At 43.5% G+C, this 26,730-nt stretch overlaps 1 protein-coding gene across 4 annotated transcripts; it reads left to right on the forward strand.

The window, feature by feature from the left end:
- The first annotated feature begins 1,524 nt into the window (after window positions 1–1,524).
- blacat1 (BLACAT1 overlapping LEMD1 locus) lies at window positions 1,525–25,588 on the forward strand. Of its 4 annotated transcripts, XM_086291254.1 has the most exons (3): window positions 1,538–2,000; window positions 3,549–3,694; window positions 23,146–25,588. In XM_086291254.1, exon 3 carries the CDS (start codon window positions 23,177–23,179, stop codon window positions 23,309–23,311), a length of 135 nt encoding a protein of 44 aa, XP_086147380.1. In that variant the 5' UTR covers window positions 1,538–2,000; window positions 3,549–3,694; window positions 23,146–23,176; the 3' UTR covers window positions 23,312–25,588. The 4 variants fall into 4 exon arrangements, 3 of the variants coding, with proteins under 3 accessions (XP_086147381.1, XP_086147380.1, XP_086147382.1); XR_015129040.1 differs by lacking the exon at window positions 23,146–25,588 and having other exon boundaries at window positions 1,525–2,000; window positions 2,185–3,690; XM_086291255.1 differs by lacking the exon at window positions 3,549–3,694 and having other exon boundaries at window positions 1,534–2,000.
- Window positions 25,589–26,730: the final 1,142 nt, after the last annotated feature.

Consider the following 26,730-nt stretch of genomic DNA (forward strand, 5'->3'; position numbering starts at 1 on the left):
AATACAGTTCTGAAGTATGTATAGAAGTATGTATATGTAGAGTATGGCATGTGTAGTCAAGTATTTTTATACTATTCTGTTGTTTGTTTTGCTAAAGCATTGCTTACAGTTCTATAGAGTGCAGAGACATGAAGGGGGTTACATCCGCTAATTTTCTGTACATGCTACTGGTTTATGGTATGTAAGTATTTACTTTCAACTTAAGTGGTTAAATGCTGCAATTCGGGCATGTTAAAGCAATGGATAACATATACCACATGGATGCAGCAAGCTTTGGCAGCTGTGATGTTTTTTTGTTTTTTAATTAAATTATGTTATTATGTAGTTTGATTAGCGAGCTGAAGTCATAAAATACATGTAAGCTAAATAGTGCTAACTAACAGACTCATAAAATTATAGAGTTCCACTGTGTAATTTGTATCACACATCGAGCCATGTTCTTGGTGAGACAGTTTTTATTAGCATGCTTCAAATTGCACCAAACTTGGTGGAGAGGTGAAGTTTAGTGATGATAATGAGCAAATAACTAATTATCATAAGTAGTTGTTTTAGCAGATCATAAACAAGTACTGGTGATGGTTTGATTAAGATTGCGTGCTAATGCTATAAAGTTGGATGTCTATTAGAGGAACGGCAGTTTTTGCACTTTTGCTTTTTTAGTCACCTCTCGCTCTTGTGTGGAAATTATTGGTTTGGAACATTTAGGCAATTTATAAATTTAGCATCACAATACATGTAGCATGTGCAACATTTCCCCAAAATTGTTTTGTCACTGCTTCCCAAAGTGCAAGAATCCAGTATGACAAGATAATGTACTCCACGTTGAATTGTGTCATTTCAGCCTCACAAAACTACCCTGTTAGATATATGAGAAAAACTGATGCGAGCTGTCAAACACAGAGACGCTTAACATCCTTTAAGGGGAAATTCTTGGTGGAAACAGAGAGTTCTGGTCACACTTTTTGCTTCATCTCAACTTGAAAAGTTTTGGCTGACGGCAGTTTGAAACCCGAAATAGATGTGGAGCTCTTAGCTGAAACAGATGCACATGTTGTTTCGGCTACTTCTCGACAAGAAAAAGTGCTTGTAGTTGTACGTACATAGACACACACACACTGAGAAGAGCATTTACTGGAAACAATAGATGTGGAGGGGACACCTGCTTGCCTGATATGCACCCCCCCCATCCCCCCCCATCCTCCCTCCCATCCATTAGGATTCAGTTCAGGGCTCGGCTCTGTCTCCGTGAGTAGGTTAGCCATGTGTGTCATGGTGAAATCCAGTGAATGATAATGAACTAACTGTGTGTGTGTGTGTGTGTGTGTGTGTGTGTGTGTGTGTGTGTGTGTGTGTGTGTGTGTGTGTGGAGAGGAGGAGGAGAGGAGGTGGCATGCTTGCTGAATCACTCCCTCTATCCATCCCTCCATCCACCTATCTATCTAGCCATCCAGCTATTCCTCCTCCTCCACCACCTCCTCCTCCTCGTTGGCGGTGTGTTGGCTAGAAGGACGGCCCCCATGCTCTGACACACACACATGCAGACGCACACCTCCGCGATGTGTCACTACCCATTCCACCTGCCTCTTCTCGTCATTCTCCGCTCACTGTTCCATCTACCTACACTTGCTCTTTCCCACCCTCTAAACCTCAGTTTGTCTTTATTAATATTATTTTTTTTAGTTCTCTCTTAGTCTTGCTCTCCACCCCCCCACTGTTCTCAACTCCCCCCCACGCTGTGTGTCACCACTGCCGGGAAGGAAGAAAAATGCTCCGGCACACGAGAGCGAAAGGAGAAAACGGTGAAAAGAGTCAAAGGGAGAAGACGGTGAAGACTGGAGTGTGCTCGGAGCACAGCGATGCCTCCATCTGCTATGAGCCACACTCTTCTTTGATGGAATATCCCGGACAGCGGAGGGCAGAAGGAGGGAGAAGAAAAAGAAGGAGAAGAAGAAGAATAACAGGACTGAGAAGACGGGACGGCCAGCGCTCGCCTCAGGAGGGTACGGCAACACGAAATGAAAAGAACAAAAAAAACAACCCATGTATGACATGCTTTTGCCAATCATTTCTCTAACAACTTCAGCTCTTCTGTCCCTTTTGGCGTTTTTCATTTTGGGTTTTGATCTCTCTCGCTCTCTCGCTCTCTCTCTTTATTCCCTTCTCTCTGCTGAGTTGTGTCCACAGGCTCTGTTTGGGACTTTGGCTAATTGTGAAACTATTCTCCGGACTCAGGCAAAGACGAGACTTTCTATACCCCTCATTTCTTTTTCATTCTAATTAATCCCCCCCTGTGCAGACCCTCAAAGAGCCCATCTCTCTCTCTTGCACTCTCCATAACTCCAGCTCTGCCTCTCTCTACCTCACTCACTGTTTTTTTTCCCCTCACTCTCTCCATCTGTCTGCCTTTGAGAAGCAAATAATTGGATGTGGAGATTGGCTTCTCTGTGGCTGAGCCAGAGGATTGAGGCTGCACGGCACTTCACACACAGACACACACACATGAAAACACGATTACTCACACACACATACACCTGCAGCTCAGGCTGTGTGTGTGTGTGTGTGTGTGTGTGTGTGTGTGTGTGTGTGTGTGTGAGACAGAGAGAGTTTGAATATGAGCTGCAAAGATCTCCCTCGTTTTTTAAAAAGAGTAGTTTTCATCATTTCTTTCTTCTTCTTTTTTTTAAAGAATTTGCCAACTTCTGAATGTGCTCTCAAAGCCAAGTATAGACTAAGTAACGTGCCTAAATGACTCTGTGCTTTTTCTTTTTTGGGGGGGGAGAGAGATCCTCTGCTGAGGTTTTTTTGGGATAACGAAAACAGATATATATATACATATATATATATATATACACACGTAAATATATTTCTCCTCTTCAAGTTATGGATGTGAGCTAATTTCTTTGGGGAAAAAGTATTTATTGTAATAGTATTTTATCAAAAGTATTTTTTTACAGTGCAGAAACTAAAAGAGAGAAAGAGAGAGAGTGAGCTCGAGCGGCTGAGAGACCTTTGAAGAGTTAGTGGCAGAGGTATTTCCCTGCAGAGAGGGAGAGAGAGACAGAGATGAAGAAGATGAAGAGGAGGCTTCTGAGACAACAAGACATGAGAGGTGTTGTGATGCTGGCGAAGTTACAGGCTAGCTGGCTGAGTGGAGGACACACACGCACACACACACACACACGTGCGCATGCACACACACACACATCAACACTTAGAAGAGATGTGAAGCTCTTTTCAGCACACTCTCTGCTCTGAGGCAGGGCGCCAAGTCCCCAGGGATGGATAGGAGACCTCTCAGCCGTTACACACACACACACACACACACACACACACACCTTAACACATTTTACACACTCGCAAAGCCTCAGATGGAACGAGAGGGACTTTGCTTCGGGACAACCTTTTTCACATTTCTTCTTCTTTTTTTAATTGTGTTGTATTTCATTATTCACTCTCTCTCTCTCTCTCACTCTCTCTCCTCTTTACCTTCCCGCCCAACCACACATCTCCCGCCTCCCTTTTCTCCTCCTCCTCCTGCTGCTGCTCAGCTCCATCCAAGCTCATTGTCCTCTCAAACGCGCACACACCTCGCCACTGAGAGTGTTGCGTACACGTGCGTGCATGAGGACGGGGGTGTGTGTGCGGCCGGTCTTTCTACGCAGCAGCGCAGCCCGGCACCAGCTTTCACTCTGAGGTGAGTGTTTGTGCGCCGTCTCCGTATCTCACAAACTCACCTTTTTTCTTTTAAAACACAGTTTTTGTGTGTATTGAAGTTTGTAAAGTGTGTGTATGTCATATTATTTGAACTATTGGTGTTTGTGTGTGTGAGTGAGTGTTTGCGTTAACAGGGGTCAGAGGTTCTGCCGGTGACATTTGGATGGCAGCAGGGTTGGATATGGAGCTGAGATTGTGTCCCAGGCTGCTGGTGTGACTGTGAGTGTTATGAGCGTGTGTGTGTACATGTATCCGTGCGTGTGCGTTGCCAGAGGGTGAGCTCGGCTCAGTCTGTACGTGCTCTGCTTATGAATTACTGACCACGGCTTGAGTTCTGCTCCCTGCTAGATCACAAGGAGCCTGCAGATAGCCTCTCCTCTGTGCTTTTTTCTTTCTCTTTTCTTTTTTCACACTTTCACATCGCTCCGTCTCTTCCTCTGTGTCTCTCTCTTTTCTCAGTCCGTCTCATTTGAGTCGGGCGTCTTAATTGGCATACCTGCTCGTGGCAACCGCACCGCCAAAGCTGTGCGCTCAATGCATATTCTCACACAACCAGTTTATATGTTGAAATAATCTCCTCTGTCACTCCCTCTGTCACACACACACACACACACACACACACACACACATTCCACGGCAGATTTAAATATTTCCCGGCGGGGTTGGAGGGTGAACAGAAATAGATCTAATTCTAAATCAGGACTAGAGCTCGGCTCAGGCAGCCACACCACCCCCCCCTCCCTCTCTCCCTCTGCTACAGCCAGCAGCTACAACACTTGCACTCCAAAAGAAGAAGAAGAAAAAAAGAAAGTTCAAAGATTTGCTGTGAGTTTTACCAGTGAAATATACTGCGACAGCGTGAGAAGAGCAACTCTTCCCTCGCCAAACCCCGCGCTGTTCATCCACATCAGCCTCAGCGCTGAACACGGGGAGACAAAAAGAGCTTTTTAGTTTCAAAGATGCTGATAATCAGACTTCCTTTATTTTTATTTTTCAGTTTTATTTTGAAGCAATAACATTAATAAAAAGCAGATTTTAAAAAACGGTTCATTTGCTTCACAGAAACTTGACTTTAAAAAGATTTTGGACAGTTTTAAGCTGTATGGATTTTCCCGTTCCGCCTCTTGGCTGCTACAGTAGCTGGCTGCGGGCGGATTAAAACTGGAGTTAAGATACAGATCTGGAGTTGATGAGTTTCTAGCTGCCTGTCTGTCCGCCTACCTGTCTGTCTGTGATGCCGTGTCTGTGTGAGTCGGGCCTGATTCCAGAGCGGTGATAGGATAGGTCACGGCCTGCTGGCTGCCTCCAGCGGCGCAGGAGAGAGAGAGAAGGAGGAAAAGACAGAGATATGGAAAAGAGGAGGACGGCAGGGGGAGCAGGTTGAAGGAGAGGGTGTGTGTGTGTTCATGTGTCAGGTTGTGTGTTTGTGATGACGGTGTGTGAGATAAGGCAGAATGGGGGGGGATAAGATGTGCTGAAGGCTGGATAAGCTGCACCTGGTTTGAGAGAGAAAATAAAAGATAAGAACACACAAAGAGAGATGTGGGGAAAAGGGGAGGTGGCAGGTCGCAGGAGTGTGTGTGTGTGTGTGTGTGTGTGTGTCTGTGTGTGTGTGTGTTAAGCTTCCGATATCTACCTACTGTCTCCTACTTCTCCTCGCCCGCAGTCTCCCTCGCTAACCGCCCTCTTCCTCTTCACTCTCTCCTCTTTCTCTTTTTTGACAATGAGCCGACAGCAAAGAACAAAAGAAGACATAATACATGCAAGCCCTCCTCTCTCTGCAGTCAGGAAGGAGAGGAGGAGGAGGAGGAGACAGGAAAGAGGAGAGAGGTATGAGTAAGGCGCAACATGCAAGGCAATTGTCGTAATCAAATTATATAAAATAAAAAAGGAATAAATAAAAATAAGCTGTGTGGTTGCTCCAGAAATGTCAAACTTATGAAAGGAAGGTGAATCAGTGGGTGAGTTCCTGGATGTGAAATGGTATTAAAAAAAAAAAAGAGTTTTATTCATGATCACAGACCAAAGTTTTCAAAATGTGCAGACAAACAAGCCTTCTGCTGTTGTTGTCTTACTGACTTTCTGCACTAATAAGACAAGGTGACATTGAAAACAAAAACCCTCAGGTGACTCTGTGCTTCATCTCTTACCAACAACTGTTGAGCCGTCCTGTTTCCAGACTCTCTCTGTTGTCTTTAATCTGGACGCAGCGACCTGGAACTGCACTCGTAACGTATGTTTGGACCATAATTAGTTGGAACCAAGAGCAACGACCGATCACTTCAGAATTTAAAGTGTGCTGTTTAAAGTAATATCTCTTCTACTTAATTTAAAAACAAAAACAAACAGTAGAGATGTTGGCAAACTGCTGCTTTAACCAGTAGCAGCTACATCTAAGTAGAAGTCATTTTAAGCTCATATAGTGAGATATTAGATTAAAGGTTAGTTCTTTACTTAATGAACTTTTAAGTAAAGTTAAGTAAACCTGAGCCTGGTTCTTCCTGTTAAAAGGGAGTTTTTCCTTCCCACTGTCACCAAAGTGCTTGGTCACAGGGGCTCATATGATTCTTTGGTTTTTCTCTGTATGTATTATTGTAGGGTCTACCTTACAATATAAAGCACCTTGAGGCGACTGTTGTTGTGATTTGGAGCTGTATAAATAAAATTGAATTAAATTGAATTAAAAATAAACAACACGGCCACATATGCTAATTTGTCGCATCTTTCAATAGGAGCTTAGGTGGTTTCAGTCGACCAGAATGATTACTTTTATTTTGTTCTTGATTCTCTTTGGGATATAAATTCTTTGGACTGTTCACTGTGATGTCGTTCTGGGTCTGAAACCCAGAACGACAGCGAGTTACCCGCTCCCTCCGCTGCTTCATCTTCAGTTGTATAAACTCCAACATTATCACTCATACAGTGAGTGCTGCAGTGTATTTCCCTGGTTAACAAACTGGTACAAATGTGAGGCTAATGCTCCAGTTTGAGCTGTTTTTAGCTAAAACAGTTGTAGCTGTAGTGGTTTCATATTTGTATTTTGTACGCTGAAAAGTTTGCTCAGCAGAGGGTTGTCCTGTGCTTCCCATTTGGCTATTATTGTCTGAAAGCAGGCTAGCGGCAAAGAATTCAGACACTGGAAAGAACAGACTGGACAAAAACTGTTGAAGTAGTCAGAGGAACCCCAAAGGTTAGCCAGATTGTTTGAGCCAACTTTTTCTTAGCAAATATGTTCACACACAACACTATTAATGTTACCAGCCATGCAGTTCATTCACATAAACAGTCATTTTTTTTTTCAGCTCATTTGGTTTGAATGATGTTGACACAAAGGTGCAGTGGTTAGCACAAAACTTCCTTGTTCGAGACTGGAGGTGGAGTTTGCACGTTCTCCGGGTTCCTCCCACAGTCCATAGACATGCGTCTCAGGTTAACAGGTTGATATGGTCTCTCTCTAAGTGATAGACAGGTGACCTGTTTGGATGTTCACCCCATTATTACACAGATGCTTGTTAAAAATCTAACCTGCAGGAGTCCTGCTGCAGATATAAAGAGGAATGACTTAACCTTCTGAACTCTTTCATGGCATGCATTTTTAATTTCTCTTTGCTATTTGGGCTGATTGGGACCTGATGAATGTAAAAACAAAGTGTTACCAGACATTTTTTTTAACCTGATTTTTGTTTCTGAGAAAAATGAGATCCACATATGAGGACATTCATTTTAAATGTTGATAGATCAGTGGCACTATAATGTCCTCTTAAGTAGATATCAGGCCCTTGTAGAGCAAAAATAGTATTTTGATCTAGATAACCCAAAATGTGATGTCCACATATGTGGACGCCAGGTCCTAGGAGGTTAAGAAAGCAAAAGTAGTTACGCTTACATACAGATTTAACTGGCTAATTTGTGGATTGTATAGCATCAACAGGATTGCACTGGTTTTCCCTTTGCCTTACTTACACCAGATAATTAATGGTTGCTGATTATTACACAAAATAGGACTCCACACACACACATGCAGTGATCACACCCGGCCAGCGATTTCAGCTGCGGTAATTAAAGAAGCGTTAGCAGTGAGTGAATAAAACATGCATCAATCCCTCTTCCCTTCATTCGAACCCCCTCCTCCATCTTTTTTTCACTGTCTGTTCCTTTCTGTTTCCCCCACCCTGATGTAATTCTCCGGCATCTTCCTTTCCTCCAGTTCATCTGCCCCCCCACCCACTATTATTGCGCTGCTTTCCTCATCTCCTTCCTTGTTCCTGCTCTTGCTCTTTTCTGCCCTCATTTCCTCCTTTATCATAGTCTCCCTCCTCTTACTCTTCGCCTCCTCCCATCAGACTCCAGCCTCTCCTCTCTAGCATTCCCCAGAGATGAACCAATGTGTGCAAGCTGTTGCAGCAGGAGCAGTACAGGTGTAGATAAAGCTATCGTGGTGGGGATGTGCTTGGAAACATGTCGTTTTTTGCACGCGCATACACACACACACACCTTGTAGGCACTGCAGGTGCTGCATCAAGATAAATGAGCTGTCATTAGCCAATCAGGTCAGCCGGTGGGAGGGCGATGGAATACCGAGAAACGAGATCAGCTAGTGGAGGTCAAGCCTCTGACAGGAGGGATGTGTGTATTTATGTGTGTGTGTGTGCTGCATGGTGAAAGTGAGAAGGAGGATTCCCTGATTAGATGTGAGCAAAGTTTTCTTCTCCTCCTGCTTTTTACTGCTCAAACTTCCCCTTCCTCCCTCTGTTACTGTCTCCCCCAACCCTCCCTCTCCCCACCAGCACTGCTCTGGGAAAGTTGAGCGTTGCTGAAGATTGTTGCACTGCAATTTGACGGCCTAATTGGTATCTGCGGCCGGTTGTTTATCTCTTCATGGTGACTCGGTGCAGTGAAGGAGACAGCGATTGAGGAGGAATTTAAAAGCGTTTCAAAAGTCTTGTTTGCACCTCTGAATTTCTGCTGGAGGGAGAAGCTGATGTCATATTGTGTCTTCAAGCTCCAGGGGAAAGCCTAACTAGTTAGAGAGAAAGTCAGACTCACATATATTTTCATTAGAGCACCGTGATCTATGAGCGTGCATGTGCATGTATATGTTTGCCCTCCTAACATTTACTCTGGGGCTAATACAAATGGATTTATGCATAACGTGCTCATTCTCACAGCTAATGTGCTGCTGGGATGGAGGAAGGTAAATGATAAACCCCATGGAAAAAACCCTCTAATCTCACTTATTCTCTCCCTCTCTCTATGAATGTGTGTGTGTGTGTGTGTGTGTGTGTGTGTGTGTGTGTGTGTACGTACATGTATAAAGGGCTTTCAGGATGGCCGCTAGCTTTCTTTGATCACTAATCCTTTCTCTGGCCTGACTTTCTGTCCCTCGTTCTTTTTTTCCTCTGCCCATCTCTCCGCTCTCCTCTCATCTCCTCTCCCGTGCTCGCCTTGCCATGTCTGCATTGTGAGCAGCTTACAGGCGGCTATCTAGGACAGGGTGCCCTCTCTCTGTCTGTTTCTGACTCAGGGTAGTTCTCCTTTTTCCCTTCACCGCTGCTTTACTATTCTCTGATTTCTCAAGCATTAAAGATGCACTCCTTTCTTTTCTTCTTAAAGCACAATACATTCTGTTTATTTAGAGTTTCTGGTCCACGGCATCATTCCTCCTGTGCTTGCTGGGTATGGTGCAATGCTTTTCCTAGCACACCTCTGAGCATAAAGTGCAGCGCAGAGCAGGTGTTTCAATGGAAAATCAAGTGCACCAAAAATGTGTGTGAGTGTTAATATGAAGCACATTTTGCTAGCTTAGTGTGAGTATTTTTATCTGTTTGGCTTATCCTACAAAGATCAGTGGAAATAAGGATCAAAATTATTTTAACCAATACAAACTGATGGAATAATATAAAAGTACAAGAAGATGAAGAAGAAAAATACAGGAAATGTTCAAATAATAACAGAAAAACAGTGCACTGCAGGGTTAACAGCTACACAATTAGCCCTTAGAAGTATTATGAAATGAGAAAATTAGTGTTTTGCAGTTGTTGCCTGGGCTCTGGGAACTTTAGTAATATTATCACTATTGAAAGGTTAAAACGAGACATCCAAATACAGGCAAACAGGTTTGGTGCGTTCTAGATTAGCTTGCTACGTGCTACAAATATGAGCAAACACATTCGATGTCTGAGATCAATAGAAAGACTGCAAAAACGCCACTGTTGAGTATGGAGTAAAAATTGCATTTTCTCAGGTCAGGCCACACATCTTAATAATTTTTTGAACAAAACTACATATTTTAGTTACTCTGTTGTAAGCTAACGTCATAAGCTAATTTGCTAAGACCTTAAGTTTAGCATTTTTTGCTCTATAGAAAACTAAAGACAGGACTGGATTTTGTCCTGTTTCCTTTCAGGTCATTGCTCTAAGAAGAGATACCTTTTTGGATAAATGGTGAATTAAGGTTTTAACCAATATATATGAACTGTGAGTACTGAAAGGACAGTTTTAACACAGTTTTGACCTGGCAAAATAAAAGCGCCCTCTTTCATTTCTCTCCATTCATTTTCCTTATCCTGAGATCACTGTGACCTTTCTGTCCTCTTTTTTTCTTGCGTTCTCTCTCACTCACTGTCTTTCTCCTTGCTCTCAGTTTCAGGTAATCTGTCCAACCAGCTGAGGCGAGAAATCTCTTGACTGCAGCGCACACAAGCAGTCTCTCTCTGTCCCTGTTGCTCTCTCTGCCTCTTGCTCTCTCTCTCACAGTTCACAGCTCATCTAAAGCTCCTGCCAATGCTCACGGCATTATTATTCACCATGTTCATAACTTTACCGAGGAGCCCTGTGGTCGGCCAGACAGTTGTAGTGCTACCGAGACCTCGTAATCTCACTGCTCTCTGCGCGGGCCTTGTTAAGCCTTATTCTCCACTGGGAACCTGGAGGTTATAATTATCCTACCTTGAGCGGTCCGGGAGCATCTCGATTGCTCTCTGTAGTTCTGGTGTCGCTCCAAGAAAAAGGCAACAGAGACTTCTACAGAAGGCAAGTGATAGCACAGAAGCACCAGCACTGGGGACGCTAAGCTCTAAATTGTGCTGTTGGTGAGTGCTGTTTCGACACCATCTCTTACAAGAACAACAGGACACGTCCGACCACACTTAGCTTTGACAGTAGGCGTATTTTCTATTAATGTTTTGTTGCTCCATGGGTCATGCTAAATATGTACTCTCCACTTTCTGGGAATCGAGGAGTTGAACAAAGCAGCGTGAAAATTGTATAAATATACCGAAAAAACGTCTTCTTTCTTTTGTTTGATTTTCTTAAGCTCAGTTGTTCTCTTGGTCTCTCCAGTTGTTTTGGGGAGCTAACACGCTATCGCCTGAATAACAGTGTTTATTAGAACCACAAATTCATGTGTTGTAGTTCTGCAGATGGGATAACTCCCACGCACGGACACATGGAGACTTTCTCTGTTTACCATCAGCAGGTCCCACTCCTGGGAGAAACAAATTCCCTTCTTGAACACCAAAACAATGAGCACAGGAACAACACCAGTTTCCCCGGGTACGTCGCGTCTAGATAAGACCCTAATGTCGGTCAGCCTCTACCTCTAGCCACCTCTTCCATTTGAGAAGCCTGCTTTCTAGAATCATGGCAAACTGACAGACTGAAATCACTTGCAATTATCCTCAAAGTAATCTGGCATTACATTTTACCTTTTTAGTTTCAATAAAAATCACCGTATCCTTTTTTAGATAGGATAGTTGAGTCAGATGTCCCCAAATAGCTGTTAGCTATTTCCTTTTCATCACACTTTAAAACAAATGTTTAAAATGACTCATGTATAAAACATTTTTTGGGCTAACCACCATGATGTACTGTTTGCAAAGTATTTTTGAAACTTGTCATTTCCCCAGACCTCTACAATGGTGGTGCAGTGCAAAGTTGACGTAGCGCGAAGGTAGCCGCAATAATGGAAAAGACGGCAGGTTGAAGTAAGCGATCCTTTACGTGCCAGAATATATAACCTGGTTAGTATGAAACGTTGGCGTGTTTTACTGTTTTTGGATCGTTTTTGATCTCTTGATTCAAACATAGACTTAAGGCACTTCCAATGTAGAAGTTCCTTAAACCTGCTTTCTTTCTTGTGTCCAACAAGATGGTTGAAAAGGAACTAAACCTGTTGTGTCGAAAACAGATCTTGAGCTGCCTTGCTCCATGACCTCAGTAAACACTTTCCTGAGTTTATTGTCTTGGTTGGTAGTTTCAAGTCTTACCAGGTTACCAAATGCATTATGGCAGCAATTCCCAAAGTCAAGAGTGCTGTGGCCCACTTAAAAGTCCCACGGGGCCCATCCGAGCTTCACTGTAATCAAAATACAAGAGAAAGTGATGTGTTTCCTTGAAGATTTTATTTTTAAAAACATTAATCGCTAATGCTACATAGTCATATTGCAAAGTGTCAAGGCCAGTCTGTGACCCACCTGCCACTGGGACACAAACTTCAATACAAAAGCAAAAAATTATTAGCTTTTATTCACTTTTTAATGAATAAATACATTTATATAAATTAGCGCTATTAGCATTAATCTCGTTAAAATGACGTTAACACCATAATCGCATTAACGCAGCAAATCTTGATTTATCGCGGCTCGCCCCGTGTGTGGGGCTGGACGTCACTAATGCGTTAACGAGCTAACCGCGCTAATGCGTTGATGCGGTACAGCCCCACGTACGGGGCGATCCGCGATAACTCGCTAACAGAGATTTGCCACGTTAATGCGATTATGGTGTTAACATCATTTTAACGAGATTAACGCTAACAGCACTAATATAAATATGTAAGTGAATTTCTGTTGTTACTGCGGCCCACGTGCAGTAGCTTCAAGGGCCACCAAGGGGCCCCGGCCCACACTCTGGGAATCGCTGCATCATGGTTCTCATTTTTTAAATCGTAGTCCCCTGTTTGTCAAAATGGACGATGAAGCAAGACACACTTTAGGCCTCATAGCTAGAAAAGTTACTACTGTATGAACATACAGTGTGTCAGTGAGTCCACCCTCGAACTGTCGGCATAGTTTGCAGAGGTTATTCCGTGTGACTTGTAAAAACAGATATTTTATGATTCTCAATTCAGAAGTGTAAACTTATCCTGTAGAAATGATGGATAGGTGGAGGAGCAGGTGAAGCAGTAGGATGGGTTTTGGTGTGTATCAGGAGGCAAAGATGTGTGTGTGGAGGGATTGAGGGTGAAACACAAAGCAGTGGCCTGTGGAGAAGAAAGAGAGCTCCTCTGTGTTTAGAAGTCAATAGGCTCTTTGTTCACTGATCCTGGGACACAGTTAGCCATGAGACACACTGACACTTCATACACACCATAATGTACCTGCGGACACACACATGCAATTTAAATACCTAAGCCCGAAAAGGCATTCCTCCATTTTCAAAGTAGCTGCTTTCCAGGTTTTAATCTGTCTACATACATATGCCACCCTTTATCGCTCAGCCCTCAGCTTTGGTGTCTTTATGTTGAAACTACAGAGAAAACCATTACCTTGACTTTTTCTTTCACTTATCTGGGAGGGGGGATGCGGGGAGGGGTCAGTGGGTTTTTCTTCTTTTTTTTAACGAAAACTGGACAGAGGACATTTTGTGTGAGAACAAGAGAAAGAGGGTTGGGAAACAGAGAAGGGGGCAGGGCTGCAGGTACAGGTAAAAGCTTTGTGCAGGTACCAGAACCGAATACGTGAATTCAGATGGAAAAGAGAGCAGGAGGCGCTCTGTATGTTGGAGTCAGTCGCACAAAATGGCAGGAATTGGTTCTTCTGTGGCTTCACGGTGACCTGGAAAAGTGCATAATTGTAAGTATACATAAAAAATCTTCAGGTATTTCTCTAATTTTGTGTTATCTCTTGAGCTGTAAAAGAGGAACTCGTGACTTTCAGGAGCTATATTGTGTTTCTTCCTAGTTGTGCAACCGCGACTCATTTCGGGCAAATATTCAGAAACAAGAAGATGTTTCCTTTTAAATGAAGTCTCGCGCATTCAGTTTGGCATTGCATTTTTTCTGTTATAGCTATTTGGTTTTTATGAAAAGGGGATAAGGACATTGATCTAATTACACTTAACCTTAGATGGGTTGCCTGTGACCCCGTGAACCCCAAGAGGTTAATAATGTGTAAAACTTTCGATGAAACGAGTGCTGTGGAATTCAGGGTTTTTTTGGCCATTGCCGAGTAGAGCTTCTGGTTCTTGCACCAGTGAGAGCAGGTAAGGCGCTTGATGGGAAATGTTCTGGATGGGAGGTTTCTCGGTGGCTACTTATTTTCCATGAGAAGAAGTCAGGCACGTGTCAGCACGAATCACGCTCACACACAAGGTTCCTGCTTTGTATGTATGTGTGTATGTGTCCGAAGGCAGGCCCGATATAAATAATGGATAAAGGTCTAATAAGTTTTCTGTGTTATGTCTCTGGGCTGTTGACCATTGGGATCAGCATTACGATTCCGTCACTCAAACTGTGGCACAACACTCGGCTTATCTGTGTTTTACGCACACAAATGCACACACACGTCCACGCCAACACTCCCACACGTCTGCGTACGCGCTCGCAAACACTGATCGCTTTATCTCATTGTCCAAACAAGAAGATAACAAATAAACCACATTGTCTGTTTCCACAGAGGATCTCGATAAGACACAAATCAGCTTACGCACACAGACAAACGGACATACGCGTAAATATCTACAAACAGCGCACACAAGGAAGCGGTGCGAGTTTTCACAGGGAATGACGGTGGTAAAAAAAACGGATTAAAACAAGGATGGATGACTTTGACATTAATCCCACCTGTTTCAAACTCTTTCTGAGTGACCCTTTTGCTCCATTTTCAAGCCCTGATACCTTTATCTCTCATTTCTTCTTATCTTTCCGGCACGTCTTTGCAGCCCTCTGACTTTCCTATTCCCATGCCTGTTGATACAGCAGGCTGCTGAAAAAAGAGGGGATTCCCCTTCAGTCTGAAAAGTAGCTCTTTGTTCACCAAACAAGGTACCACATACTTTAGATGTGATTGAGGTTATTAGCTGAATGAGTATATACTATTCTGCTGATCGCAGTAGTAAATATCAGAGAAATAATCTGACACTGATCTTTTCCAAGCACTTTTTTTTTGGCACATTAGCTACTTTTTCACATATACAAGACTACAGCTAACAGCAAGTTAGCATGGCTTAGCATAAAAAAACGTACATCACAAAAACTGATACCTCTGAAACTCTGAAGGGTTCCAAAGATTTAATGCAATCCTTTTTTGTCCTTTTATGTCAAGGCAGGTGTAAATAATTATTCTATTATGTATTCAGGTATCCTCATTCATTTGTATTCAGTGAGGCCCATCTCATAAGTACCTTCTTCTGCATCCCCTGACTGAACTGCAGCCAAGGCCTGGCTCAATAGATCGGCTTCAGCTGTATTTCTGCCATACAGCAGGTACCATAAAAACTGTGGGAACAGGCACTAGTTGGAAACAGCGCCATAAAAAATGGTTGCACACACTAAACGTCATGTATAGAGAAATTATGCAGTTGAGTTGGATAATCTGAAAGAATTCATAAAAAAATAACAGTCAACTTACCAAAGCTGCTCAAAGACAGACCGAGCTGTGAGCAGAACTGAAGGTGAGAGAGAGTTTCAGCTATAAAGGCTGTGCTCGTGACGCTTGTGCCACAGCTCGTGATGCTGGCGGTAGAGCAGGTCACATACCAGTTAGATCAGCGGCCCCCAACCTTTTTTGCGCCACAAGCCGATTTAATGTCAGACAATATTTTCGCTGTGTAACACGTTGTGTAACTTTATTAGCAGCGTCCGCCTGAAATGCGGCAACAACATTGAGAGTAACATCCTCCTCTCTGCCCCTTAATGCTCTCTGGTCACTATGGTAACGCGTAAATATTTCTTTCAAAATAAGACGCACAACTACAACACGGGAAAAGACCCAGGGAAACCGAGTTAACGATAAAAACCCTGAAAACCATAAATTTCACACCTGAGTCTCAAGTCTCGCGGCCTGGTACCAAACGACTCACGGACCAGTACCGGTCGCCTGGGGGTTGGGGACCGCTGAGTTAGATCAATTATCAGATGGTGGGACATCTGGTGGTTCGACCCCTGGCTGCTCCAATCTGCATGCCAATGTGTCCTTGAGCAAGATGATACTGAACCCCAAGTTGCTCTCACATCCAAGTGTTAATGTTACACAGAAAGCAGTTAGGCATAGAAAAAGGTTCTTGTATGAATGAATGAATGAGGCGGTTTGTTTGAAGTGCTGTAAGTGCTCAAGTAGAGTAGAAAAGCACTATATAAGAAGCAGTCTATTTACCATATAGGACGACTATTAAATCTGAATTTAAAACATTCGCCTGAATGTAGGGCTGCCACGATTAGTCGACTAGTCACGATTACGTCGACTATCGAAATCGTCGACGACTGATTTAATAGTCGACGCGTCGTTTGAAGCTTTGTAAGATCACAAAAAACGCAGGGATAAGTAGTAGGATTTAAGAGTGTAATAACGGACTGAAACAGAAGATGGCAGCACTGCACGTACAAGGATGCCAGCTGCCGTTAAACCCTGAAGAAGAAGAAGCTGTGTCCCAGAATTCATAGCGCAGCCCAGCTCAGTTTCCAACAATGGCGGCAGCTAGTAAGTTTTAATGTTACTCTTATTATTCTTTCTGGGTCACAAAATAAACGTTTAGCATATTGTCAGGCTTGAATGTAGCTGTGTAAACCTCAAATATCTGCTCAGTTTATCAAGACACGACATATTTTCAAAAGCGCTCCGACGTTTTCGGAGACGTCTGTTACCCACTAGCTCGATAGCTAGCTGGGGGCTAGGCTCACTAGCGCCGTGAGAACACCGGACTCCCGGCAAATCGTTTTCAAACCCACCGCCGTCTTTCGCTACTCAGGTTAAACATATATATAAGTCACTTAGATAACTTAAAAATGTTATTGTTTGGCTTTTTTTAGTATTTTATTTGTTCCTGAGTAAATCGGTTAGGCTGAGATTAAAGTTATAGTTTTTACACAGCTGAGTAAACGTCAAGCAGACAGCTGATTATCAGAAGTGTGAGATGCTCGAGAATATACTCCGGTGTCCCATTATATTTTAGATAGCAAGGAGTTTATTAAACTTCACCGAAACAATCTGCAAATTTCATTAAAATTCAATAAACTATCATCTTGTCTTTATTTTTAGTTAGCACCTTAAACACTTACAGCTGTAAGCTAATGATAGTTATATAAGAGCAGATGCATGTTGGTGCAATAAGCTGTACGTTTTACGTCCAATGGATGCACGATCTGATTAGTCGACTATTAAAATAATCGTTTGTGGCAGCCCTACCTGAATGAGATTGTGAGAAACAAAGAATAATAAAATTTTTGAAGATTAATAAATAAATTGCATTTTGTGGAAGACAACCATTTCAGCGCCTGGGACACCTCATGACATCCAAAAATACTAATATATGAAACCTTCTTACTAACCTTCTCATCATCTGCTGTAAGCCAGACCCTGACTTGTTCTCCCAGCATCTGGTATTGTTCCTGGTCAGCCTTTACAAGCAACACTAAATATCTCTGTTAACTTCAAAAGTTACTTCTAGTTAGAGCTGACTAAGCCAACGAACTATTTAGTTGCAGGGATACTTGGGCATATTACTGCCTTGTAATCAATAATTTACGAGTGAAACTTTTATCAGAGCATTAAATAATTCAAATTCATCGCCGATCTACTTTTTTCACTAACAAAAGCTTACGCTCTAACCCTTGTTTGTTTCCCACGACGGCTGGTTCATGCACAGTGCCATGCTGTACTTTATGTGCATATTTGTGGACGCACGTGGGCTATTTTTTTATGCTACCCTCCCTCTCCCTTGCTCTCTGTTAACGTTGACTCATCCATTTTCAGCCAGTTAATAATTCAGAGGGTCTGCAGGCTGTATTTTCATCTATCTCATCTCTACACTTGCCTGTGAAAGAACCTCTAGAAATTACGCATCGCCAAACAAGACGGTGACTCCGATGGCTGGCAGCGTGGCTGGAGATAGAGAGAGACGGCGAGCCGGATGAGTGGGAGAAGAAGAAGAAGCAAAAGGAAAACAGGGGAGAGTGAGTGGAGAAGGCCAGGAGTGGGGGATTGGAGGATACATGGGAGACAAGAAGGATACGCAGTGGAGATGGGTGTCTCAGCACTGCTGTAAATCCTCTGCAGGGCCTTGTAAGCTGTCAGACAAGCTGAGGGTGTTAAAGGCATGTAGTGAGAGAGCTGCACACACAGACACACACACACTGCGCGTGCATCATTGTGTGGAAAGAAAAGTTTACTCTTGCTACCAGCGTGATGGCTCGCTGCTGTGTTTTATGGCTTTCTATTCCTATGTGATTTTCTCTGGCATGTCACATAGGGTCTAAAGCCATTGGGTACAGAGTGGGAGATCTGCAGACAAGGATTAGATGGATATATGGGATGGCAGTAAAGGGATAAAAGAAGAGCTCATGGAGGTTTAATAGTATATAGTACACACAAATGCATGCGCGCACACACACACACACACTGCATATGGCCCGAGGCGTTTTTGTCTCTGCTCTCAGGCAGCCCAGAGCCCAGCTCAGCTAATTGCCCCCATATGAGACAGGTTGAATCAATCCTTAAACCACACACACACTCAAGCACACGCGTGAATGCAGACACTTCATGTTCCATCTGTGCTTGTGTTTTTGTCACCCACTCACTCCCTCTTGCACAGCGCACACACACACACACACGCACTCCCCAGCCAGGCCTGCTGGTGCTGCTGACTCAGGTTGGTATTTAATGAAGCTCTTAGTTTCACCTCGCGTCTCCTAATCTCAGAGCTCATTTGTGATTGGCTGCTCGAACACTGGCGAAAAATGTTAACGCTTGGAGTTTAGTGAGCCTTAAGACATGCGTGTGTATGTGTGTGTGTGCGTCTGTCTGTCCATCTGTTTGCGTGAGAGGGAGCCAGAGATGGAGACAGAGTTGCGCAGGGAGAGAGTAACTGAAGCGCAGACATGGAGAAATGTTGAAAAATATGAGAAGTGTAGCAGTAAAATGAGTTTTTCTCCTTGCTGAGTGACAGCGCTCAATAGACTGTGTGTGTGTGTGTGTGTGTGTGTGTGTGTGTGTGTGTGTGTGTGTGTGTGTGTGTGTGTAATGACCTACTGACTGAACCCCTGTAACTTTATCTACATGGAGTTTTTTCTTGCTTAATGGGCTGAACATGGTTTTCCGTTGGCGGTGTGTTGGCAGATCGTAGGGAGCTTTGGACCGTCTACCTGCAGGAAGCGTCTGTTACCAGATGGAGGCAATGTCCTAAGTATGTGTTAAACTGGTCTCTGGGCTACTGTTGCATGTGCTGCTGTTGGTCGCTCAGCCAGCCGTGGAGAAGAGCAAAGTCCTAACATTCAAAAAACTGAATGTCTGTCAAAAACCGCTGTCTGTGCTTTTCAAACTCTGGTTTTGATCTCATTCCTGATGAATTCCATGCACGAGAGCACGTTTGTGTAGACTGAAAATCTCTCTCTGTAGGCAAATACCTATGCAAATATACAGCAGCAGCATAAAACAAGTATAAGGCACTGCAAATATGTGGAGACAACCACATGCAGATATCTACACAGTCACACACGCTGCCTATTGTGATTTACTGAAATAACATCACTTGCACATCTGTACACCTTTACCATATAAGTGACGATAAATCTCAAAAGATTAAGAAGTTAATCAGTGTTTTTGCAGGTAAGATCATTTAGTTTTGGTCACACAGGAACTTCCATCAGTCGATTGGCTGTATCTCTTTCGTTTTGTAGAGTGAGTGTTCGCAGACTACAGCCAGTGCCGACCCCTAACCTCAACCCCTACCACTTGACAAGAAAAAAAGGCTCTTGTATGCTTAAAAAAAGAGGGTGATTTTTGTTAGTCTCTCGTCTTTCATCCATAATATCAGAGTCATGGCTGGTACACTGGACAAATTTACGACATTTATTTTTTTTGAACCAAGCTCGATTTTTGTTTGGATCCAAATAAACAGATCTGACCAGTCAGACCACTCGTAGCTTAAAATAAACCAGTCGTGACTATAAAATGATATGGAAATGGTTAAATATCTTTTAGATCAAATATTACCTTAGACACACAGCTGCTCCGGGTCAGTCAGCTCTCTGATATTATTTCGCTGCCTCCTCAGATGGGGTCCCAACTCTGCCAACAAGAGTTCAACCTGCCCCACTGATATCCTGAAATATGTATGAAAGTGCTCGTGATACAGCTTCATCTCCTGGATCAATCCATGAAACTCTCTCTGTTGCTGCTCCCTTGTCTCAAGAATGGGATGGGTTAGGAATCTGTTTCTTCCTCATCTTATTTGGAAACATTGGGACCATCTCATCATCTCTTGATGCCGTCTTAAATTTTTTTCTACGCTGCGTTTTTTGTTGTTGTTGTTGTTGTTGTTTTTTAAAGACAGATTTTCCACACACAAACATTGATAAATACTACAGGTTTTAAATGTAACCTCAACAAAAATGTGACTACAAAAAATTAACACAAACATAAAGGATCACTTTGATATTCTACGGTCAACTCAAGGTGCTTTATATTGTAAGGTAAAGAACCTACAATAATACAAAGAAAACCCCAACAATAAGAAGACCCTCTATGAACAAGCACCTTGGCGACAGTGGGAAGGAAAAACTCCCATATAACAGGAAGTAACCAGGCATAGGGAGGGACGCCCATCTGCCACAACCAGTTGGGGTTGAGGGGAGGAAAACCGAGTCAGAACATACATATACGTTCCATAATAACTAATGATAAATACAGAGTAGTGTATAAAGACATAAATGGCACATTACAAACACTGAAAGTGTTAAAGTGTACATTATCTTATGAAACCCTCATTTGAACGTTCGGGCCTAAAGCTTACACCAGCTGACACTCGCTAAGAGGCGGCGTGCACCCTCAACAAATCAGCAGTCCATCCGCAAAGATATGTGTCAGTTTGTATCAGGTGGTTTTGAAACAGATTCACCAACATCAGTGTTTATGAACCAACGCACCTGCTTATTGGGACATAGACTTGCTGTGTTTTAAAATACTCTAGGGTTGGGCACCTTGCCCTCACAGTAGCCTAGCTATTGCTGATTGATTTTTGGCAGCCTTAATGAAAAAAGATGAAGTTCTAGACTACCACCAGAAAAAAACACACCAAATGTAGTCAGCAAGAGCTGCCAAATAGATCAATAAACACATACATACAAAAAAATAACCCAATTTGAAAAAATAACCCAAGTTTCTATGCATAAAAGATACCTAGAAGAATGAAATGACAATAATTATCCCCGTGTTTATTACTGGCTTCGACGAAGGTGTAAAAAAATATAATATGATCAAAACTGTAAATTTTGGTTGAAATAACTAACCTGAACAGTGAGTCAGTGAAAACAACTTTAATGAACATGGTTCAGAAATTGTCAAGTACAGCTGCAGCAAATTTGATGCACCAGCCATAGTTACTGAGTAAGTGATGGCCTTTGGTGAATATGCAGTGCTTGACAGGAGTTTTGATCAGCTGTTCCTGGTCCCAGTTCAAGGACAGGGAGAACATCAACAACAATCTTCTACTTTTCTATTCCAGTGTGAATGCACACAGTATGAAAACAGTATTTCTGTGGGAGTTAAACAGTAAATACAGGCCAATGTAACACATGTTCTCCATGTGAGCGGGACCTTTCAAATGCCCATTCTTTGCCCTGATCTAAGTTATCATCAGTTATGAACCTGACACTAACCCTAATCCTTACTGTTTGCCATCATGTCATTTTTTAAAAAAAATGTTCTTCCAAGTGTTTGCTTGTCAGACTCATGACACTGACCAGCATCATCTTCCCAATGGTTTCTTTATTAATGGCAACACACCGTCTCCTCAAAACAGGAGACCAGACTGAGATCGCCTTCCTTTTCCTTCAGTTGTATGAGGGTAATGAGTTGCCAGGGTTTTTTTTAAACTTACTGATATAGTGGATGCCAACTGAATGTTGCGTTCTCTCCACTGAAAGCCTGTCCAAGGTTCACACTTGTTTTACATTCACTCATTAGCTCAGTCCTGACTCCAGTGTCTTAGAGAGAAGCAGAAAAGCACTCTTTCTATATCCCCTCATTGCCAAGACTTCAGAGAACAATTAAAAGAACACAAACATGTGTAGGGTTAATGTCAGACATCACTGGTGACGCCCTGGACCACACACGGCCTGATTTAGAAGTGGAAAAATACTTTTGGGACTAGCATCTTATTCTGCTCAGTAATGTGGTAGCTGTAGCGACTTCTATTTAAAATTAACTGTACGTTAATGTTGGTAAGTATTTTCACTGTAGAGATTTCATGTATTGAAATAGAAAGATTGTCAGTGATGAACCTGTATGCCATCATATCAATATTTTATAGGAGCACCTAATTTTATACATTTAAAAAAATGTTCTTCCAAAAGTTAACAGGCAGAGAACAAAGAACTGTAAAACTCATGTTTTTTAATTGGAGATAAAGTATCTGAATTTCGGGAATGGGACCATGCCTCCAAACACGCTCCTTCCGGTTCCCATCTATATATGTTCCCCAGTTCAGAATCAGAATCAGAATACTTTATTAATCCCGAAGGAAATTAGGCTTCTACAAGCTGTTCCTTCTCATTTACGTGTCCCACCCTCCCTCCACCTTTCAGTTCTTTAACTTCTTCACTTCTATTTAGTACATTGGGATCTGCCGGGTCTGGGAGCCACCGCCAGCCCCCTTCGAGGCCTTCCCCAAACCGCAGCTCAATTCACGTCCAAGCCATTCACCTTTATCTACTAAAATGCTGTCAAACCTAAAATGAGGATGTGGGCCCAGCGAGTGAAAATGCTTTTTGATTAGGGTCAGGTTCAAAGATAGAGTTGGGATTGTTTCCGATGATAACTTTGACCTCTGAGGGTTAAGAGCTTACAGGTCTGTGCAGAGCCTTTAGATTCATGTTGATTACAGTGAAATTTAATTTAGTTGGGGAGGCTCTCCCCATTTGTGTTCCAAGCATAAAAAGGATGCTAATCACTGAAGCATTTATTGTTTTAGATGGTACCTCTGCTTAAAGAGTCCACTGCACATAAAGAAATGGCCACTAGCTTAATCTTTGCTAAGTTCCATCCAGAAAACTGGCTTTGCCTGAAACGTGCATGAAAGGGAAGCTTCTTCTTCTATTGCAGATATCCATGTTTGTTCCAAGCAAAAGTCCTTATCATGAGCACTAGATGAAAGAGGACTGTTTTAATGCTTTACCTATTCTTCTCTCTCTCCCCCTCTTCCCTCTGTGTCCATTCACAGGTTCACGTAGATGCGGTGCATCAGATAGGACATGCCCTTCACCTGCGCCTGCTTCTGTGGCCTTAATGGCTTCTGCCGCAGACGGAGGAAGAAGAAAAGTGATCAAGTGGAGGATGAGGAGTGTGAAGAGGTAGAGCAATGGAGGGATCAGGAGACACAGGTGTGACAGCATTGCTGTCAGCCCAGCTGTCTTCGCCTTTTCTGTGGGATTTATCCCTAATGGACCGAAATGTGTGGCCTGGGTTATCACTGCTCAGGACAGCCTCCACTGTCTGGTATGCTGCCTGGCGACATTATAACAGAGATGGTAAAGGGGGTTCAACGAGCACAGGCTTTTATTTAAAGTTAAAAAAAGAAAAGAAAGAAAAGGTGCTTTCGAATCAGGTACTGTATTTTTCCCAGAGTATCGGTGACTAACACTTCTTCTTTTGTACTTTTTAACCTGGCTAAACTCAACAAGCACAAGGCTGTCTTGAGCCACGCTCTTCAAGTTGAAAATAAAAGCCTGCGAACTCCTCGCTCATGCCCATTACACATCCCTGCAGCACTCTCATTTCTCCCTTGGCAGCTGACTGAGAACTTTGCTTTTGCTGATGTGATTCCAAAAAAAGAGAAAAAAATCGTATCTGTTTGATTAATTTCTTGCCATAGCTGGCGTTCCTCACAAGGTGCGAAGAGGCGATGGACTCTAGAAATCCATTATTTTTCTGAGTCGCACTCCTCACCGCTCCTCCGCGGGGGCTGAATTAGAGCCAAAGCTCGACTGAGCTCTGCACCTCCTCACCTACCTGCTTATGTCAGATCAACTTAGTGAAAACTTCAGCTGAGTGAGAAAGTGTGCAGTAATTTCCAGAGTCACCCATGGAGGGCCGGAGCCCATCTCGGCTTTTCACGCTGCGCTGGGCTCCATCTAAAGCCAAGCAGCTGTCCAATCAGCAGCTTAGCTGGAGTGTGAAGATAGGAGTCAGGGGTCAGAGTGAGCAGCGGAGTTTGGGAGAAGTCCTTCCGCTTACGGCGTAGCATCTCTGTCTCATTAACAGGCAGACGAGTAATTACAAACACACGCACACATGGATGCAGACCCATCAATTAATGTCCCCCATTGGGAGAGGAGTGTCTGTCCGTAAATGCCGTTGCGGTGCTCTTCCAGCTGTCACCTGTTTGAGTGTAGGACTCTGCGAGTGTTGTGTGTGTGTCTGTGCTTCTTCTTGGCTGCAACAATAGCTTTTCAAAGCTGAAACAAGTGGTTAAGATATCTGTTCAGCCACTACAGTACAGCCTTTCCAGAATGCACATGGAGACACAAAGACAAAAGACACACACACACACAGGTCTCATTAGCATGTGTGATTATGCATGGCACGTCCAGTCAGGCAGTGGAGATGTAATTAACCTTTTCCAGCAGGAAACAGATGCCTGGATGTCACACACAAACACACATGCTATGGCACACATACACACACACTGACACACACACACGTCTGCTGTCAGGGAAACAAAGCCAACGTCATGGTGTCACGGAAACAAAGCCCCAAAAGCGCCGCCTGGCACTCTGTGATAATCCCCTCACGCATATTTACATTCAGGGCTTAGAATACGCCTCAGTGCCGCCGTCTCCACCCCCTGCTGCACGCTGTTTCGCCCCCCTCCCCAACTTCTTCGCTGCCATCCTCTCTCCCCTCTCCGATCTACCTTCGGGCCTTCCACCTCATTCGCCCGAAGTCCTCCTGCTATCTCTCCCTCTGCTCCATCTTTCACTCGTCGTGTCCCGAAACTCTCTCCTTGCTCGGATTCATCTGTTTATTATCGGTGGATAGTACATGGCCTTGCATGGCAGCTCCCATAGATTAGCCCCCACCCGTCTCTCTTTCTCTGTCTGCGAATATCAGGGATTCCTTCAGGCGGGCAAAAAGCTGCTTTACGACAGATTAATGAACGGCCCTGATTGTGTCTGTTGGTGTGTGTCTACGCCTGCATGGAATAGATTGTCTGTTTACTCATTCTCCTGCTACAAGCGGCGAAATGAGACAAAGCTAAAGCCATTTCACAGTGTAGAGCACCTATTATGATTCACTGTGTTACGACGCAGCCCTAATGAGAAAGAGAGAGAATGAGAGGAGGGACGATAGCGGAGGAAGAGAGAGAAAGACGGTAATGAGAGCACGAGCTGGATGCGTGTGTGTGTGGAGGGGGGGCTAATGCTAGACAGAGCAGTCATGCTAATTGGCTACAGTGGATAACTTTCTGAGGTGGGGCATGAGAGTGTGTGCGTTTGGGGGGGAGGCAGCGAAAAGAACAGCCTGATCTGTCGGCGTTGCACTCGTTTAACTCCCTCCATTTCACCTCTTTAATGAGAGGAATATTCGCTCCAGTAATGGAGAAAGACTTTAAATTGGTAACGATTTAACACACACGCATGCACAGAGGTGGTACGATGTGGTGGTGGGGCAAGTGAGGATGGGGTGGGGGTAGGGCTGGAGGGTGAATTGGCACTGGCAACGGTGTGTGTGTGTGTGCGAGCATGTTCTCCCTCAAGCACCACAACCCCTTTATGGATCATGGCAATTTTCGGGGATTGTAACTCAAGGACAAACAGCTAAAAATAGAGGGGTGGTGCATGACTCCTGCGAGAGCGGCGAGGGGGAGGGCGGGTTGTGGGAGGTGGTGAGCGCGCGGGGACGGCGAAAACGAGTCCTGTCGCATTAGATTTGGGTCAGAAACGAGGGAAGAGCCGGCGAAGCGGAGAGTGTTACAGACGGCTGGAAGATTCATCACTTGCTGCTCCCTGTACGTCTCACGCGTCTCCTTCAACACCTTGCTGCCCCTCCTCTCTGCTCCCACACATCATGCACACACCTGCAGGAGATGGAGAGGGGAGGGCGCCGGGAACAAGGACGCCCAGAGAAAGGGTGAGAAATTGGTGAGAAAAGACGGTAAACCACCGGAAAGACAAAGATGTAATATCAGGGCAGAAAAGGCAAATTTGAAATGTGGCAAAAAAAAGAGAGTGAACTTCAGTTAGGTTAGATATAATATTAATATATGTCATCCGATTCAAAGGCCCTTTGCTGCATAATGAGGTCATACATAAATTCAAATGGTGGATGATACTAGTAGGGAATGAACTCTAATGAAAGGGACTTACTTCTGAATTGCATCAGAAGCTCTGTTCCCCCAGCTTAAAGGAGAAGCTTCACACAGTAGGCTTATTTGCTCCTGTGTCAAAATGGCTAATCTTCTGTCTGCACGTTTAATTGTTAGCAAAAAGAAAAGGGCAGACTGAAGTCTTTACACGAAAGTGTCATTTCCCAAATGTCGGACTTCTGCTTTATTCTGAAGGGGAGCGAGTTAATCTTTAAAATGAGACTTCTGAACCACATTATTTAAGTTCCATTTGAAAACACGAATCACCAAAAATCGATCGCCCCAAAGATATTTTCATTGTTGGGCATTTGGATACAACCCAAGATTTGTCTTAGTTGGTTTGCGACTACTTACAAATCATGAGTAGGTGCAGTGTCACGTATATACTGTATATATATATATTGCAGATATAGTCCAAACATATGTGTCCGCATTTCCAGC

This window comes from Aulonocara sp. 'chitande type north' Nkhata Bay, linkage group LG5, assembly GCF_057382095.1.
Source record: "Aulonocara sp. 'chitande type north' Nkhata Bay isolate Kocher_YH1m ecotype deep benthic linkage group LG5, A_spYH_male_GT1.1, whole genome shotgun sequence".
NCBI classification, from domain to species: Eukaryota; Metazoa; Chordata; class Actinopteri; order Cichliformes; family Cichlidae; genus Aulonocara; species Aulonocara sp. 'chitande type north' Nkhata Bay.